Genomic DNA, 15,619 nt, shown 5'->3' on the forward strand with positions numbered 1-15,619 from the left:
CTGAAACAAGTAAAGCAGCTCATGAGGAGTGGGCCAAAACACCTGACAAATATCGAATTTTCCGCTCTATAAGATGTACCTAAAAGCCTTCAATTTTCTCAAAAACCGACAGTGCGCCTTATAATTCGGCGTGCCTTATATATGGATCAATATTGAGCCGCAAGACGTCAAACAACTACGGGAAGCAGCCACCGACTACAAACTCTCTTGAAGAGGAAGTAGCGCAGTGCATGCTGGGATATATGACTGTGCAAAGCATGCATTTTCATTTCTGTGTGTGTGGGTGCGTGTGTGTGTGTGTGTGTGTGTGTGAGAGAAACAAAACAACCCCAAAACAGCTCCTTTCCAGAGACATGCTTACGAGGCAGAGTTTAAACTCACTCAATCATGCAGTAAAACACGGGAATAGAGCAGCGGCGACAGAATTCAACATTAATGAATCAATGGTACGGAAGTGGAGGAAGCAACAATATGACCTGCGCCAAATAAAGTAGACTAGATAGAGTTTCCGAGGGAACAAAGCGAGATGGATACAGTTAAGAGGAAAAACTTGAACAGTGAGTTGTTGAACAGAGAGCAGCAAGTAGAAGTGTCACCACAGTCACTATTCGAATGAAGGCAACAGCGCTAGCCAGTGACATGAACATCAATTAATATTGAGGCAGTCTTTCTTGGTGTTTTCATTTTATGAAAAGCTTTGAACTGTGACAAATGGAGTTGTAAATACATTGTTTTCAACGAAGGCGCCGCAAATACCAGTATTCAATGTCTACTGTGCCATCCCCAAGTCCTCCTCCTCACAATCCTGAACCAGATGTCTTACCTTCGTACCCAAAGCATCTGTCATTATTCAGGCCTCTGACTAGGCCTGCAAGTCAACCTCAGATGACAGTGCTAAGATTAATTCAGTTCAAAGATTTACTAATGAGGCAAAAAAAAGGGTTGACAGTTGTCTCCTCTATGAAACAAGTTGCCACATGCAGTGAGATTTATGAATTAACAACAGCAAAAAGCTCTTACCCAGGTTTTCCAGATCTTTGTGGGTGACAAACTTGTAGTCATCATATACTGTGCACTCAGGGGTCTCCTCTAACTCTTCTGTCAGATTGTCAAGGAAGGAGCACCACTGAGGTGCAGGGCCCAAAGACTAAATAAAAGGCAGACACAGATATAGACACAATAATTTTTTTAAAAAAAACAAAGGACTCGCAGAGTACTTAAAAGTATAAAACTAACTGAACTGACAAACTTAACAGCTAAGCAGATTGGGGAATTGGAAATCAAGCATGTGATTTCATCACTAAAGAGTAACAAAAGTCCACATCCAAATGGATACGTCAACTAATTATACAAATCCTTTAAAGACCTAGCACCCATTACTAAACACATACAGATATTTCAGAAATTGCATTCAAACACTTAACTCATCCCCAAAAGCAGCTGTTAAGGTTAATTGATATAGATGAGACAGATTAACATTAGAATGAGGATACAGACAAAGTTAGTTTTTTAACCCTCGCGGTTTGCTATTAGCATTGAGAGCCAGTGACTCCCTGAGCCGGAGCCAAGCCCGGATAAATGTAGAGGGTTGCGTCAGGAAGGGCATCCTGCGTAAAACAGGGAATGGAATTGGAGCTGCCAGGCAAGAGGTCTCCAGGAAGACCAAAGAGAAGATTTATGGACGTAGTGAGAGGATATGAAGGCAGTTGGTGTGAGAGAGGAGGATACGGAGAAAGGGTTGGATGGAGAAAGTTGATTCGCTATGGCGACCCCTGAAGGGAAAAGCCGAAAGAAGAAGATTGAGGAGGTTGAAGTGTGGAAAGGCAGTTGGTCTTGATGATATACCTGTGGAGGTATGGAAGTGTCTATGAGAGGCAGCGGTAGTTTCTGACAAGTTTATTTAACAGAATCTTAGAGTGAGAAGATGCCTGAAGAATGGAGACAAAGTGTGATGGTGCCCATTTTTTAGAATTAGGGGGATGTAAAGAATTGCGGCAACTATAGAGGGATAAAGTTGATAAGCCATACAATGAAGTTATGGGAAAGAGTAGTGGAAACTAGACTGAGAATTCAGATGCAGAAGTCAGCATTTGTGAACAGCAGTATGGTTTCATGCGCACATAAAAGTCTTAAATTTTCTTCAAAATGTGCGGCGCACCCTATAGTGCACTGCGCCCTGTGTGTGTTGTTGTTGTAAGGCAGACGTAATAGAAAACACCATGAGAACGTTAAAGGGGGAAGTTTTGGCGTTGATTGTATATAAACGAATGGGTACGTAGCACGGTAGCACAATGGGGTACAAAAAGTCTTCTTGGAGACCACAGTTTCACTAACAGTGGAAGGCAGCGCCGGGCGAGTTACGGCACAATTTGCGAATGGATTGTAGATGCTCGGGCTAACGTGTCTGCCAGCACTGTTGTTCGAGCTTTCGCAAAAGCCGGCGTCATTTCCGAGGAGCTGCATGGCACGGAAAGTGACTCTGACAGTGATGAAAGTGAACCTGGCATGTTTGGAGATTTAGCGCAGCTGTTCAAATCAGAAACAGAGGATGAGGACTTCGATGGGTTTGATTGATGACGATTACCAGTAAAAAAATGTGAATACCAAAATCAGTTTTGCTCCCGCTCTATTCTTAAATACGCACACTTATATGCTTGTGTGTGTTGTTGTTGTAAGGCTGACGTAGTAGAGGACACCATGAGAGCGTTAAAAGGGGAAGTGTGGGCGTGGATTGTATATAAAACCCGCGCCCTATAATCAGGTGCGCCTTATGTATGTGTTTAATACAATAATGGCACACATAACTGAGACTGCGCCTTTTAGTACGGTGCGGCTTATGGTCATGAAAATACGGTACTACAGATGAAGTATTTGCTTTGAGAATGGTAGCACAGATGCACAAAGAAGGCCAGAGGGAGCTGCATTTTGTTTTTGTAGACCTAGAAAAAGCATATGACATGGTGCCAAGAGAGGAGCTCTGGCATTGTATGAGGAAGTCTGGAGTGGCAGAGAAGTATGTTAAACTGGTGCAGGACATGTATGCTAGCTGTAAGACATTGGTACGGTGTGCTGTAGGGGTAACAGAGAAGTTCAAGCTGGAGGTGGGACTCCATCAGGGATCAGCTCTGAGACCCTTCTTGTTCGCAATGGTGATGGACAGGCTGACAGATGAGGTTGGACAGGAATCCCCATGGACCATGATGTTTAGGATGACATTATGATCTGTAGTGAGAGCAGACAACAGGTAGAGGAAAATCTAGAGAGGTGGAGGTATGCTCTAAAAGGAGAGGAATGAAAGTTAGTCGCAGCAAGACAGAATATATACTGCTCAAAAGAATGAAGGGAACACTTGAACAACACAATGTAACTCCAAGTCAATCACACTTCTGTGAAATCATAGTGTCCACTCAGGAAGCAACACAGATTCATTTTGACTTGTTTTAAGGACATTACATCAAAGTTGGATCAGCCTGGAGTTTGTTTTTACACTTTAATTTTGAGTGTGATTCTTATCCAGACCTCCATGGGTTGATACAATTGATTTCCATTGATCATTTTTGTGTGATTTTGTTGTCAGCACATTCAACTGTGTAAAGAGCAAAGTATTTCATAAGAATATTTCATTCATTTAGCTCTAGGATGTGTTTTTTAAGTGTTCCCTTTATTTTTTTGAGCAGTGTATGTGTGTGAATGAGAGGAACTCAGGTTGAACGGTGAGGCTACAGGGAATGGTGATCAAGAAGCTGGAGGATTTCAGGAGAGTGTGGAAAAGAGGTGAAGAGACGGGTCCAAGCAGGTTGGAATGGGTGGAGATAAGTGTCGGGGGTACTATGTGATAGTAGACTATCAGCCAGAATGAAAAGAAAGGTGTACAAGACAGTGGATTAGCAATGAGTCTATCAGAAGAACAGCACATGTTATATGTTTTGGACAGGTGGTCAGAGGAGCAAGACTGAGATGGTTTCGTCATGTACAGAGAAGGGAGAGTGAATATATGGGTAGACGGATGCGGGAATTGGAGCTGCCAGGCAGGATGTTTCAGGGAAGACCAAAGAAACTGAATCTACTCAATGAACTAAATCAACCGAACCTGTCTCATTCAGCATTTCTGCTTTTACAGTTGAACCTTGGTAATTGCTACAGCATTCAACTTAGTACAGCAACTCCCATTCTTGTCATTGTAATGAGTGTTACAATAGACCTAGATTTTATAAAAGCACAGGTTTTTAAAAGTAAGGTTGGCATTAGTTACAACTGCCCCTGAGCTCTCCAAGTTTGGGGCGGCATGGTGTAGGAGGTAGAGCAACTGTCTTTGGAGATGAACATTACCGGTTCAGTTCCTGGTTACTCATAGTGTGTTGGACAATAAACTGGACTGGACTATTAACACCAACGCCAGCTTCAAGAAGGGTCAGAGCCACCTGTTCTTCCTCAGGAGGCTCAGATCTTTCAATGTCTGCAGGACCATGCTGCAGATGTTCTACCACTCGGTGGTGTCCAGCGTCATCTTCTACGCTGTTGTGTGCTGGGGCAGCAGGCTCAAGACAGCTGACGCTAACAGACTCAACAAGCTCATCAGGAGAGCTGGATCTGTCCTGGGCGTGGAGCTGGAGTCTGTGGTGCAGGTGTCAGAGAGGAGGATGCTGAAGAAGCTCCTCAGCATCATGGACAACATCCATCACCCCCTGCATGCCACACTGACGTCCTGTCAGAGCTCTTTCAGCCGTAGACTGATACCACTGAGGAGCTCCACTGAACGCCACAGGAGGTCTTTCCTCCCTGAGGCAATCAGACTTTTTAATTCCTCTCCATTCAGCCGCCGGCAACCATAACAATCTATCTTTAACTTAAAAACAAACAAAAATATGCAATATCTCATTTCTGTGCAATATTCAGAAACTGTGCAATATTTCATCTCATAACAGCCACACTGTGCAATATTTCATCTCATCTCATAACAGCTACACTGTGCAATATTTCATCTCATCTCATAACAGCTACACTACAACGTTCCCTTCTATCATACTATTGTGCACTCCTTACCTCACTTGTTACTAAGACACTTATAGTTTTATCACTGCTTACTAAGACACTATAGTTTCACTGAGACACTTTATAGTTTATAGTTTATTTTTATTTCTAATTCTGCCTTTCTTTTATTATTTATTACTGTTATATTTTCTGTAACTCTGGCACTGCAATTTCCTTCGGGATTAATAAAGTTGTTCTTATTCTTATTCTTATTCGAAGTGCTGTTGAGCAAAATGCTGAACATCTAACTGCTTCCTTGGTGCTGATGGATGCTAGCCTCCCACTCATGGTTAATCCATGATGGGTTAATTGCAGAGAACAAATTTCCTCATGCGGAATTAATAAAGTATAAATGATTATTATCATTATTATTATTATTATTATTATTATTATTATTATTAATTTGAGGCTGTTTCACATTACTGTTTCACAATAAAATAAATTGTTTGCAGAAAATAATGACTTTATCATTTTCGTTACGAGATAGTCATCCAGACTAAGAGATGTTTTATCCATGCTAGGAAATGGAGAGGACACAAAAAACAAGCTTCTTACCTTCTGATTGATAAAATGTTACCCTAACAACCATTTCCAAGATAGGTAACGTTTAGCATGATGCAACTTCTCATCATATCCATATGGCTCAATAGACAGGAAAGTGAAAAAACAATCTCAATTTTGATATACTGTTCTCTGAAAATAATGGGATCAAACCCCATAATACTTTTCTCTTAAAAAAAAAAATCAACAAATGAGCTAATCAATCCTGTTCTATAAAAAAAAAAAAAAAACCAACACCACACATTTCTTATCATTCATTCTAATGACAAGGACTCAATCTCGCACTGTGAGCTGAGTGAGATGTGAAAGGCCCTGGACCAAAACAGAATTGATCTCACTCCAAAGTTCTTTCATCTCATCGTCTTTCATTTCAGAGACAGTAAGTATGTCCAATAGCACTACATCTAGATTTAACATATTCACACAAATCAAATACAATACCCATGATAACCTATAAATTACCACTGGCTGCTGAGTCTGTGTGCTCCTTAAACAATTCCTCTGAAGATATTAATTGATGCTCACATTGTTGTTGTGTGTACAACTCCATATGTCATCACTCACCTGAATCATTATTCATCAAATACACACTGAGAAACTGGTGGGATGGTTGATATTTTTTCTGCATATTTCCAGTTACATTACAACAAAAGCATGTACATGTTTCTGTACTCACAGGAATGTAGAATATGTTCATCTTGGGATCCTCATTGGCAGTAAAGAGCATGCCTGTCAATGATAAACAATATACCAGTACTCATTTTGAGTCCTCAATAATGGACTGTGTGTTATGGGATTTTGGTTAGAAAAAACAAAAAACCTGGTGAAAGATATAGAGATAACATGCAACACAAAAAGACCCCAATCAGAATCAACATAGGAACCTTCCTGGCTCTGCTGTTGACGTAGTGACTACTGCACTTCTGTGCCAAACTTAAATTGAGCTAAATTGAACTTAAATTTTCTGTAACCCTTTAAACAGTAAAATGAAAAAAACAGATGCATGTGAAAATAAGATGTCCTTAATAGAGAAAAATTAGCACATTAGTAAATAACATATAGTATATACCTTTTCAGTTCCCAAAAGCTACTGGGTTAAGTGCATGAGACCAGCAGCTGGCGAAGGACAACAAAATGTTTGTGTTTCTCTTGTTAACCACCACCCTTGGCAGAGGTTTTACTTCTCATTGTTACTTGTAGCCACTGCAAATGTAAGTGCTATAATTTAAACTTTTTTTATACATTTTTGAGTATCCCACTAAATGATTTAAAACATGAAATTTTATTATATTGTTTATGTGGAAGAAAAGGGGACGCCTTGGGGCAGATTAAAGAAACTTCCACTAAACATAACTAAAAAAACATATTGAGCTTGATGCACTTGTGTTTACTGCTTTCATCATATAGCGTTCTGGGTCTTATACAACTTAACTGAGATGTATGTCATTCTCACCTGAATCAGGATACATACAAACATCATTTATATTGGTTGAAGGCTGTATTGACGAGAACACTTTGCCCTAGGGAAAAGAGAACAATGAATTACTGACATTTGTACTCATCACAAATCCCAAATGTATGAGACCCTACTACATAAATGCAGTATGGTGAGATATTCAGCAAGTCAATGCTTTTGATCATCTATGGAAAGAACCTTACACTGTCTTTGTTCCACAGTTTTATTATCTTGGAGTCTGCAGATATGACCAAATCCATTTGGTCATGGAAGATAAGGGATTTTATTGGCAGATTGTAGAAATGATCTTTAACCAGCAGTGGCTGGTTGGAGCGTAGGTCAAACAACAACACCTGAAAGAAAAAGCATGTATTAAAGAATTTAGTTAAGCAAAATGGTGGGGTGGGGTTAATATTCAAATACCCTTGATCATCATCTTCTTTCGGCTTTTCCTTTCAGGGGTTGCCACAGCGAATCAACTTTCTCCATCTAACCCTATTCTCTGTATCCTCCTCTCTCACTACATCCATAGATCTTCTCTTTGGTCTTCCTCGAGACCTCCTGCCTGGCGACTCCAATTTCAGCATCAGTCTATTATTATAGTCTCTATCCCTCCTCTGTACATGACCGAGTCAGAAACTGATAATTGAGTCAGAAACTCTACCGCTGCCTCTCCTAGAGACTTCCACACTTCCACAGGTACTGTATATCATCAGGACCAACTGCCTTTCCACTCTTCATCTTCCTTAATGCCTTCCTCACTTCACTTTTACTAATTTGTGTTACTTTGTGGTCTACAATAGTCACATCCTGTACCCTTGCTTCTCTTTCATTTTCCCCATTCATCAGCTCTTCAAAGTATTCTTTCCATCTTCCCATCACTCTTCTAGCATCTGTCAATACATTTCCCTCTCTATCCTTAATCACCCGGCGCTATCATCATGTCAACCTGTATAGATCATTCTCTCCCTCCTTACTATCCAATCGAGCATGCAAGTCTTCTTCTTTGCTAACTCTCTGTATATACTCCTGCACTTCCTCATTCCACCACCACGTCTCCTTATCTACTTTCCTTACTGATGACACACCAAGCACTCTCCTACCTGTCTCCCTGATAACATTGGCTGTTGTTGTTCAATCAACTGGAAGCTCACTCATGATCTGGAGCACTCTTCCCTTTTCAATTTCCACCACTTTGTCTACTGGTCTGCCTTTGTCCTCTTGTTCTTCCTTGTCACCAGAGTCATCCTACAAACCACCATCCTATGCGGTCAGGCTACAATCTCACCAACAACTACTTTGCAGTCACTGATCTCTTTCAGGTTACCTCGTCTATACAAGATGTAGTCTACCTGTGTGCTCCTACCTCCGCTCTTATAAGTTACCCTATGTCCAACAATTTTTATCACCACTGGAGGAGGAAGAAACTATTCAAACAGAAAAACAATAAACAGTAACTAAGCAGCCATTGCAGATTCAGACTAGTGTTTGGATTAAAGATGAAAATTGAATGAAAGAGTTTTTACCGCAATTAGATGGCTGTCACTCACCTGTCCTGAGCTGGTGCCTACAACCAAGTCAAGGGAGCCATTAAACTTCAGCGCGGTAATTGAAGGGAGCCCTTTTACTCTGTCAGTAGCAAAATGAAAACATTTTGGTTTCAACACAATAACTACTTGTATATAAAAATAAACAAAGAAAAACAAAGAAAGGAGGAAAAACTAAGAGGTTAAACCATAAATACCAATGCGAAAGATGCACCACTGGTGCTTCACAAATTTGTGCCATAATAATGTACAGCTTGTAGTAACAATGCAAACTAAAAAGAAGTACCTTGTGACCATGTTTAGAATTCAGGACTGAAATCATGCAGAATAATTTGACATTTCTCTGCAACCTATTGGTACATACTGTGTATCATTCATGAGACTGCTCAAGGCGCAGTCTAGAATGCCCACCCGCGTTCGAACACGAGGGTCCCAGCATTCGACCTTTCCCTGGTGATCAAAGACAGACAAATTTCAACAAGCCAGAAAAATATAGGAAAACATTTCAGCACATTTACAGCTACACGTTTTTAGCAACAACATTGACGTATTTTTGAATAGTGAAAATTGCTAATATGGAAAATTTATCATTAGTGACTTAAACTGTAAATGAGAGGCAACGATTTAAAGAACACTTGAACTTTAGTGGCCAGAAATCATGTGCCAAGCTTATAAATCCCAAGTTTTGTGAAGCTTCATATGAAACAATTTTAGGAAAATAAATGAAGGAGGGATGAATTCAACAATGAAAATGCAAACACACTGCGGTTTATTTTCCATTCTGTAATATCTTCAAATACTTGACTTGAACCTGTTGTAAGAAATTAAATATGATTAACTAATTCAAATATGAAAATGTACTGTTTATTATCAAGTCCTGACACAAACACATGAGTTCCCTGGTAATTAACTTTTTATAAATTAAATCTAGTTTCTACTGGACGCTTTTAAGTTCCAAAATTTGAGTTCAAAATGTTTTTTGGCCGAATGTCTTAACAAATGATAACTATCATCCCTGACCTTGTCTTGTCTGGTAATAACTAACAATCCTTTTTAACATGCAGCATTTACCTCAGTGGTTCCTGTGGCAAACATGTGATGGACAGGGTTGATGTCACAAACATTGTGCCCCCTGGTTTAAATGGTAAAAAAGAAGATGAGCTCGGAGCAATGACTAAGAGTTGTAGTTTGACAGTTCTTATTTTGTTTTTTTGTTATTTTTACACACAAGTGAGTGACTCTAGATCAATAAAATCTTAAAACTTCTTTGTAATACTCACACTGCATCAGTCTGAAAAGAGCTGAGGAAGCGGCCTTGTTCCAAATTCAATCTATAAACTTCAGAGCTAATAATCAAAGGGAAAACACTAAATTATATATTTTGAGAAAGGAATGGCAGTAAGCAAAATCTTTTGAATATTTCCTCACCTTGTCCCCACAATGAAGAGGTCACAGGATGGAGAGTGGTAAGAAAAATCCCTTCCAAATTTTGGAATGCGCGTTTTGTAGTAGTGACCATGCTGTGAATGGAACTCTATGTAACGGTCACAGTGCAAAAACACCAGCTGCAAAAATCCCAATGAGAACATGATTTAAAATGACAAAGAGGACAACCAAAGTAAAAAGCAATAAATGCAGCTCATAAAAATCTGGTATTATGATACCTGAGAGTCACCAACCATCTCAATGCAATTTCTGAACCACTGCTGTTCTAAATATTTACGGAGTGTAGGTTTGTGCTTGAATTCAGGATACCGTATTTTCCACACTATGAGGCACACCTTTCAATGAATGGCTTGTTTTAAAACTTTTTTCATGTAAAAGGCACACCACATTACAAGGCGCATATAACCTTAAGTAGTGGCTGGGGTTGTGATCAGGGGTGTCAAACTCATTTTGGTCCGGGGGCCATATACGGCCTAATTTGATGTCAAGGGGGCCGGACCAGTAAAATCACTACCTAGAAGTGACACTAAGTCCAAATTATTCCTTTGTTTTAATGTAAAGAACGTAAACAGGTAAATTATAAAAATCTTTATATGTAGTGACCTGTTCTTCTAACTAACACATGACGAATTACTATTAAAAATGAGTATTACAAAAGAATTGATGAAATAACACCTGAAAGATACTGTTGAGTTAAAAAACAAATTCTCATCACTGTGGGAAAATTTGCCACTACAATTTATAAGAAAATTATAGCACACACGGACGGACGGAAATTAACCTTTTGCGCAGTCATACATCCCTGCATGCACCGCATGCTACTTCTTCTACGGGAGAAAATGGAGTTGGTGGCTGCTTTCCATAGTTGCTGCTCAATACTGATCCATGTATAAGGCACACCAGACTGTACCTGTCAGTTTTTGAGAAGATTAAAGGCTTTAAGGTGCGCCTTTTAGTGCGGAAAATACAGAATATTCCTGCGCCTCAAAATACAAAATATAACTTTTACCACTTTGTCACTTCCTTGTTTTTATTTTTATTGCTTCTTTATAATCCTTATATGAGTATATGTATATGTCTGTACAGTGTCCTTGAAGGTCAAGTAAGGTGGCATAAATAAAATGTATTACTATGATTGAAGTCAAATGAAAACACTGCTCTGAGGGGGTATGCAAATGGCTGGTAGTGTCACACAGCATGTTGTGCTGGCTAGGACCAGAGAACCATTGTGGGTCAATGTTGCCCAGTGAAGAAAGCTTGACAACAAACATGCATGTGCATAATTTTTAAATCTTCATAAGGAAAAGAGCATCAGAGGGAGGTGAAATAATTTTCCAGGAAAACTTCAGCTTTTCTAAGATCTTTGCATTTTTAATTGCATTTAACACATTTACCAACACTGGAAATTGTCAATCATTTTCCAGGTTTTCAAGGACACATGAAAACCCTGAGAGTTGATGTTTTAAATATTGCCAATTTGGGACAAGGATCTTGCAAAACTGTATCTTGCAAAACTGCTAATAGAATGGTGAAGAAGGGCAGACATGAACAGCGTAAAATTTATTCCTGCTAGTTAATATATTTACAACATGTTCTCTTTGGGCACACATTTTTATCTAATTTCCAAATTTTAGGGCAAGATTAAGTTATTATTCTGGAGCAAGGAACATGCTCCATATGAGAAATTCAAAGACTGCTGGTGACTTGAAAATGAGATACCTTGTGATTTCAATGCTACGTGTTACATCACAGTAGAGGTCAGAAAAAAACTTCTTTCATCTATTGCCTCTATTCATAAATGTATCAATTCTAAAGACCAACACCTTCAATTCACAATACAGTCAGACACCAAACAGATGCACTTCTTGGATGTCATGGTTAACAAGGAAATGGATGGTCTGAGAACAGATCTATACCACAAATCCACACTTCAAAACTCTCTCCTGCAAGGTGAATCCTACCATCCAACATACCTAAAAAGGAACCTCACTATCTCCCTGTTCCACAGAATCAGACACATCTTTAGCTCAGACGAGGAATACGAAAAACAAACGGCAGACCTCAAAAACAATTCCTTAATAGGGGCTATAAGCAAAATTGGATTGACAATGTGACTTCACATTTTACTTCAATGTCTCAGGATGGCAGCCTTTCCACCACCAGAGGCAGGGAATCCAAGAGGGGAATGGTGTGTGCCATTCAGTACTCATTGGTATCAAAAGCTATTGAAAGGATTATTAATAAACAATGGCATATCATCAACTCTGATCCTGCACTGAAGGACTGCTTTTCAGATCCACCCAGAGACCCCCAATCTGCAGAACATACTGGTAAGGGCTGATCTCCCTCCAATATCACCCCCTCATTTTCTTAGTGCTATCCCCCATGTGAACTATCTCTGCGGACGTTGCCAACGATGCAATTTCACACAAAACAAACATCTTCGATCATCCTCACACAAGGAAGAAATAATATTAGAAGAGGGATTTCAAGTTCCACTATGCATGTCATCAATATGTTTGAATGCCCCTGTGGGTTAGCATATGTAGGACAAACAAATAGACAACTAAGAACCTGCATCACCAAACATCATAATACCATAAGAAATCAGGTGACCTCCACCCCTGTAGCTGTACATTTCAAGGAAGTGAAACATAATGTTTCAACAACCTTGAAATACCTAGGGATAGAGGCTGTAAAAATGTCCTTCCGGGGGGAGGGGGCTAAACTCCATCCTTTTAGAATGGGAAACCCAAGCAAACCTTTCCGGTCTATCAACAGATATCAAAGTTAACTAGTTTATGATGCAAATGCAATGTTGCTTTGTTAAATAGACTAGCTTACAAAAAACAATTACCTCATAAAGTTAACCAGACATTATACTGTGTACGCAACAAAAGTATGTGAGCAATCTGTCCAACCATGACCACTGATATAAAACATAAACCAACTTCAATGCTGCACTTTTCTTACATGAGGTCCTTGTATATGGAACACTTCCATGTTAAATATGGATGTTTATGTTAAAACACCCAAAATTCTGGGACACTTAGAAGAATTTTAAAAATCAACTTCATCAACAAAAATGGGAAAAAAAAAACTTTTGAGGCATAAACAGCTCTGATAAAAATGTAATAACAGATTTATGAAAATAAATGTATCCAAATATACTGAACTGAACTTACCTTGGAGTAATCATCAGACAAGATGTCAAAGGCCACAACTGTTATGTAAAGAAGAGTAAGTATTCCAATTTTTACAACTGTACCTGAAAACAGCGCAATGAGTCGGTATGTATGCCAGCTTACCATCTGAATCTAGGCAGCGCTCAAATTTGAGGGAAAGCTGGTAGGTGTCAAAGCAGCGGATCCTGGGTTTATAAGTTCCTGACATGACAGAAATACATCACATATAAAAAGAAAAGGCTGGGCAGCCTTTCAAATTAGAAACATTGGACTGACAATAATTAGTGCCACTTTAAGAATGGTTGATTACCATCAGCTTATTTTACCTGTTGCCAGGATGAACTGTCCATCATCTGTCACTTTCAATGAGTTGCACACCGTAGGCATCTCAAAGTCCTGGATGAGTTCAATCCTGCGTTGGATGTCTTAATAAAGGGACAAAAACAGCAAGCATTAGGGAAAAAGATACACTAAAATGGCTCTTTGGTATACAAAAATATGTTTGGTTACTCACCAATATCTTTCTTTTGCAGCTGTCTCTTCTTACGGTCTGAGAGCCACTTTGCGGAAAGGAGAGTTGGAATTGATCATTAAGTTAATTTGAACCAAAATCAGCTCTGATGGTTAAGTAGGTTTACACATTTAAGGAATGTGACTACATTCCACATTGTTTTTAGTTAGACCTTATACTAACATACAAGGCCAACAACAACAGAGTTGTTCAACTAATTGAATACAAATATCTGAGTAAAGCATGTATCTATAGTTATACAGATATATGTGTTATTTGCAACAGGGATATATATCCCAGAACAAAGCAACGCAGACAATATTAGATCAATTAAATTACTATTCAAGTGTAACTTAAAAGTATAAAATATAAATGACAGCAAGTAGAGAATTTTTGACGAGTATGAATCAAGGACTTCAACAAGACAAACACGCAAAACAGCGTAATCCAGCTAGGAACATCCGAGGCAAGCAATAACGTTTTAGATGATTACAAGTAACGTTGGTAGACCCTTCGCGCTTCATACCTCTGGAAGGGACTTTCCGTGACTAAAATTGTAAATCTTCACATCATTCACACTAGATATCTGCATTTTGTCGACAAATCTGTGCTTCACCAGACGAACTGCTACACATGCGTTAGATTATTAAGCACGTTGCTGGCTCAACCCTAACACAGGAAGTGGTTGCCGGCTGTCCACGGAAATAAATCCGTGTAGAAACATCGAAGAAAGAAATTTATGTCTGTTAACATTTATGTGAATTTACAGTAATCATTTGAAAGACTATGTACAAAATCCTTTTTTGCATACATTTTATGGTACATTTTGCATACATTTTATGGTATTACGGAATAGCATATAGTATGCTATTCCATAATAGCATATATTATGCTATTCCATAATAGCATGATACATGTAAAATTAGTGTTTAATTTTCTTTACTGATGTTATTCCTGCAAAGAATAAAAATATATTGTAACGTGCTCAACAAGGACGATTTGGCAATTCGCAAACTTTACCTTTATTTTTGCAATTAAGTAATAGCAGTTTCACTCATCTTCCGACTCCGCGCGCACACACTCCACCACGCCCCCTCGTTCCCTCCACTCCAAACACCTTTATAGCCAGTCGGAAAACACAGAAGTCAGAACTTCAATTGACAATACCCCATGGTTTTTATAATATTTATATATACATTTAAATCATATTTATGAATAAACCTACAACTGTGGAGGACCACCCGTCTTCCCCTGGGGGGAAGCTGGACCCTATTTACCACCTGCCCCAGCCTCTCCAATACTTCACAAGGCCCCACCCATTGACTGTCTCAGCTTAGGGCTCTGACCTTTCCTCTTTACACCCTCGCCAGGTCCCAGGCCATAAAGTCCCCCCCGCCCTCATATCATTTTCTACAGCTGGTCATGGGGAATAAGAATAAGAATAAGAATAAGAATAAGAATAAGAATAAGAATAAGAATAACTTTATTGATCCTGAAGGAAATTGTTGTGCCAGTTTCAAGTAAAACATAACAATAATAAATAATAGTAGGAAGGAGGGAGAATAAGAAATACAAATAAAAATATTAAGTGTCAAAGTCAAGGCTATAAAGTGTTTTAAGGTCTTAAAAAGACCACACAACTGTTCTGGGAGACCTTGTGTGCTGGGCAGAGGTCAAAGCAGTGACCGAAGTCTTTAGCATTTTGAGTTTTTGTGACCCCAGAGAGACACTTAACACTGTCCCTCTCAGTGCTCTGGGAACCACCACCTGCCACATCTCTTGCCCTGTAGCTGGCTTCGTCCAAGCCCTCTGGAGTGCTCCATCCTTTACCCAGAGAGCCTTAAAACTTTGTGACCAGACTTTTAGTTGCCGTAACATACCA

At 39.3% G+C, this 15,619-nt stretch overlaps 1 protein-coding gene across 2 annotated transcripts in view; it reads right to left on the bottom strand.

Moving 5' to 3' along the window:
• Positions 1-14,426, bottom strand: part of nol10 (nucleolar protein 10) — a 30,819-nt gene extending 16,393 nt beyond the window's left edge. The window contains exons 1-14 of one of the 2 annotated variants that reach the window (XM_086146683.1): positions 14,264-14,426; positions 13,741-13,786; positions 13,553-13,651; positions 13,350-13,427; positions 13,227-13,264; positions 10,024-10,160; positions 9,876-9,941; positions 9,667-9,727; positions 8,960-9,045; positions 8,599-8,677; positions 7,252-7,401; positions 7,046-7,112; positions 6,269-6,321; positions 1,021-1,147 (exon numbers count right to left, since the gene is read on the bottom strand). In XM_086146683.1, coding sequence (XP_086002809.1) covers positions 1,021-1,147; positions 6,269-6,321; positions 7,046-7,112; positions 7,252-7,401; positions 8,599-8,677; positions 8,960-9,045; positions 9,667-9,727; positions 9,876-9,941; positions 10,024-10,160; positions 13,227-13,264; positions 13,350-13,427; positions 13,553-13,651; positions 13,741-13,786; positions 14,264-14,329 — 1,153 coding nt within the window. In that variant the 5' untranslated portion in view covers positions 14,330-14,426. Of the gene's footprint in view, positions 1-1,020; positions 1,148-6,268; positions 6,322-7,045; positions 7,113-7,251; positions 7,402-8,598; positions 8,678-8,959; positions 9,046-9,666; positions 9,728-9,875; positions 9,942-10,023; positions 10,161-13,226; positions 13,265-13,349; positions 13,428-13,552; positions 13,652-13,740; positions 13,787-14,263 lie in introns of those variants that run through there. The other variant, XM_086146692.1, reaches the window with a different exon arrangement.
• Between the last annotated feature and the right edge of the window lie 1,193 nt (positions 14,427-15,619).

Source organism: Fistularia commersonii, chromosome 1 (assembly GCF_037954325.1).
Source record: "Fistularia commersonii isolate RoL2024-O1a breed Wild chromosome 1, RoL_Fcom_v1.0, whole genome shotgun sequence".
NCBI lineage: Eukaryota > Metazoa > Chordata > Actinopteri > Syngnathiformes > Fistulariidae > Fistularia > Fistularia commersonii.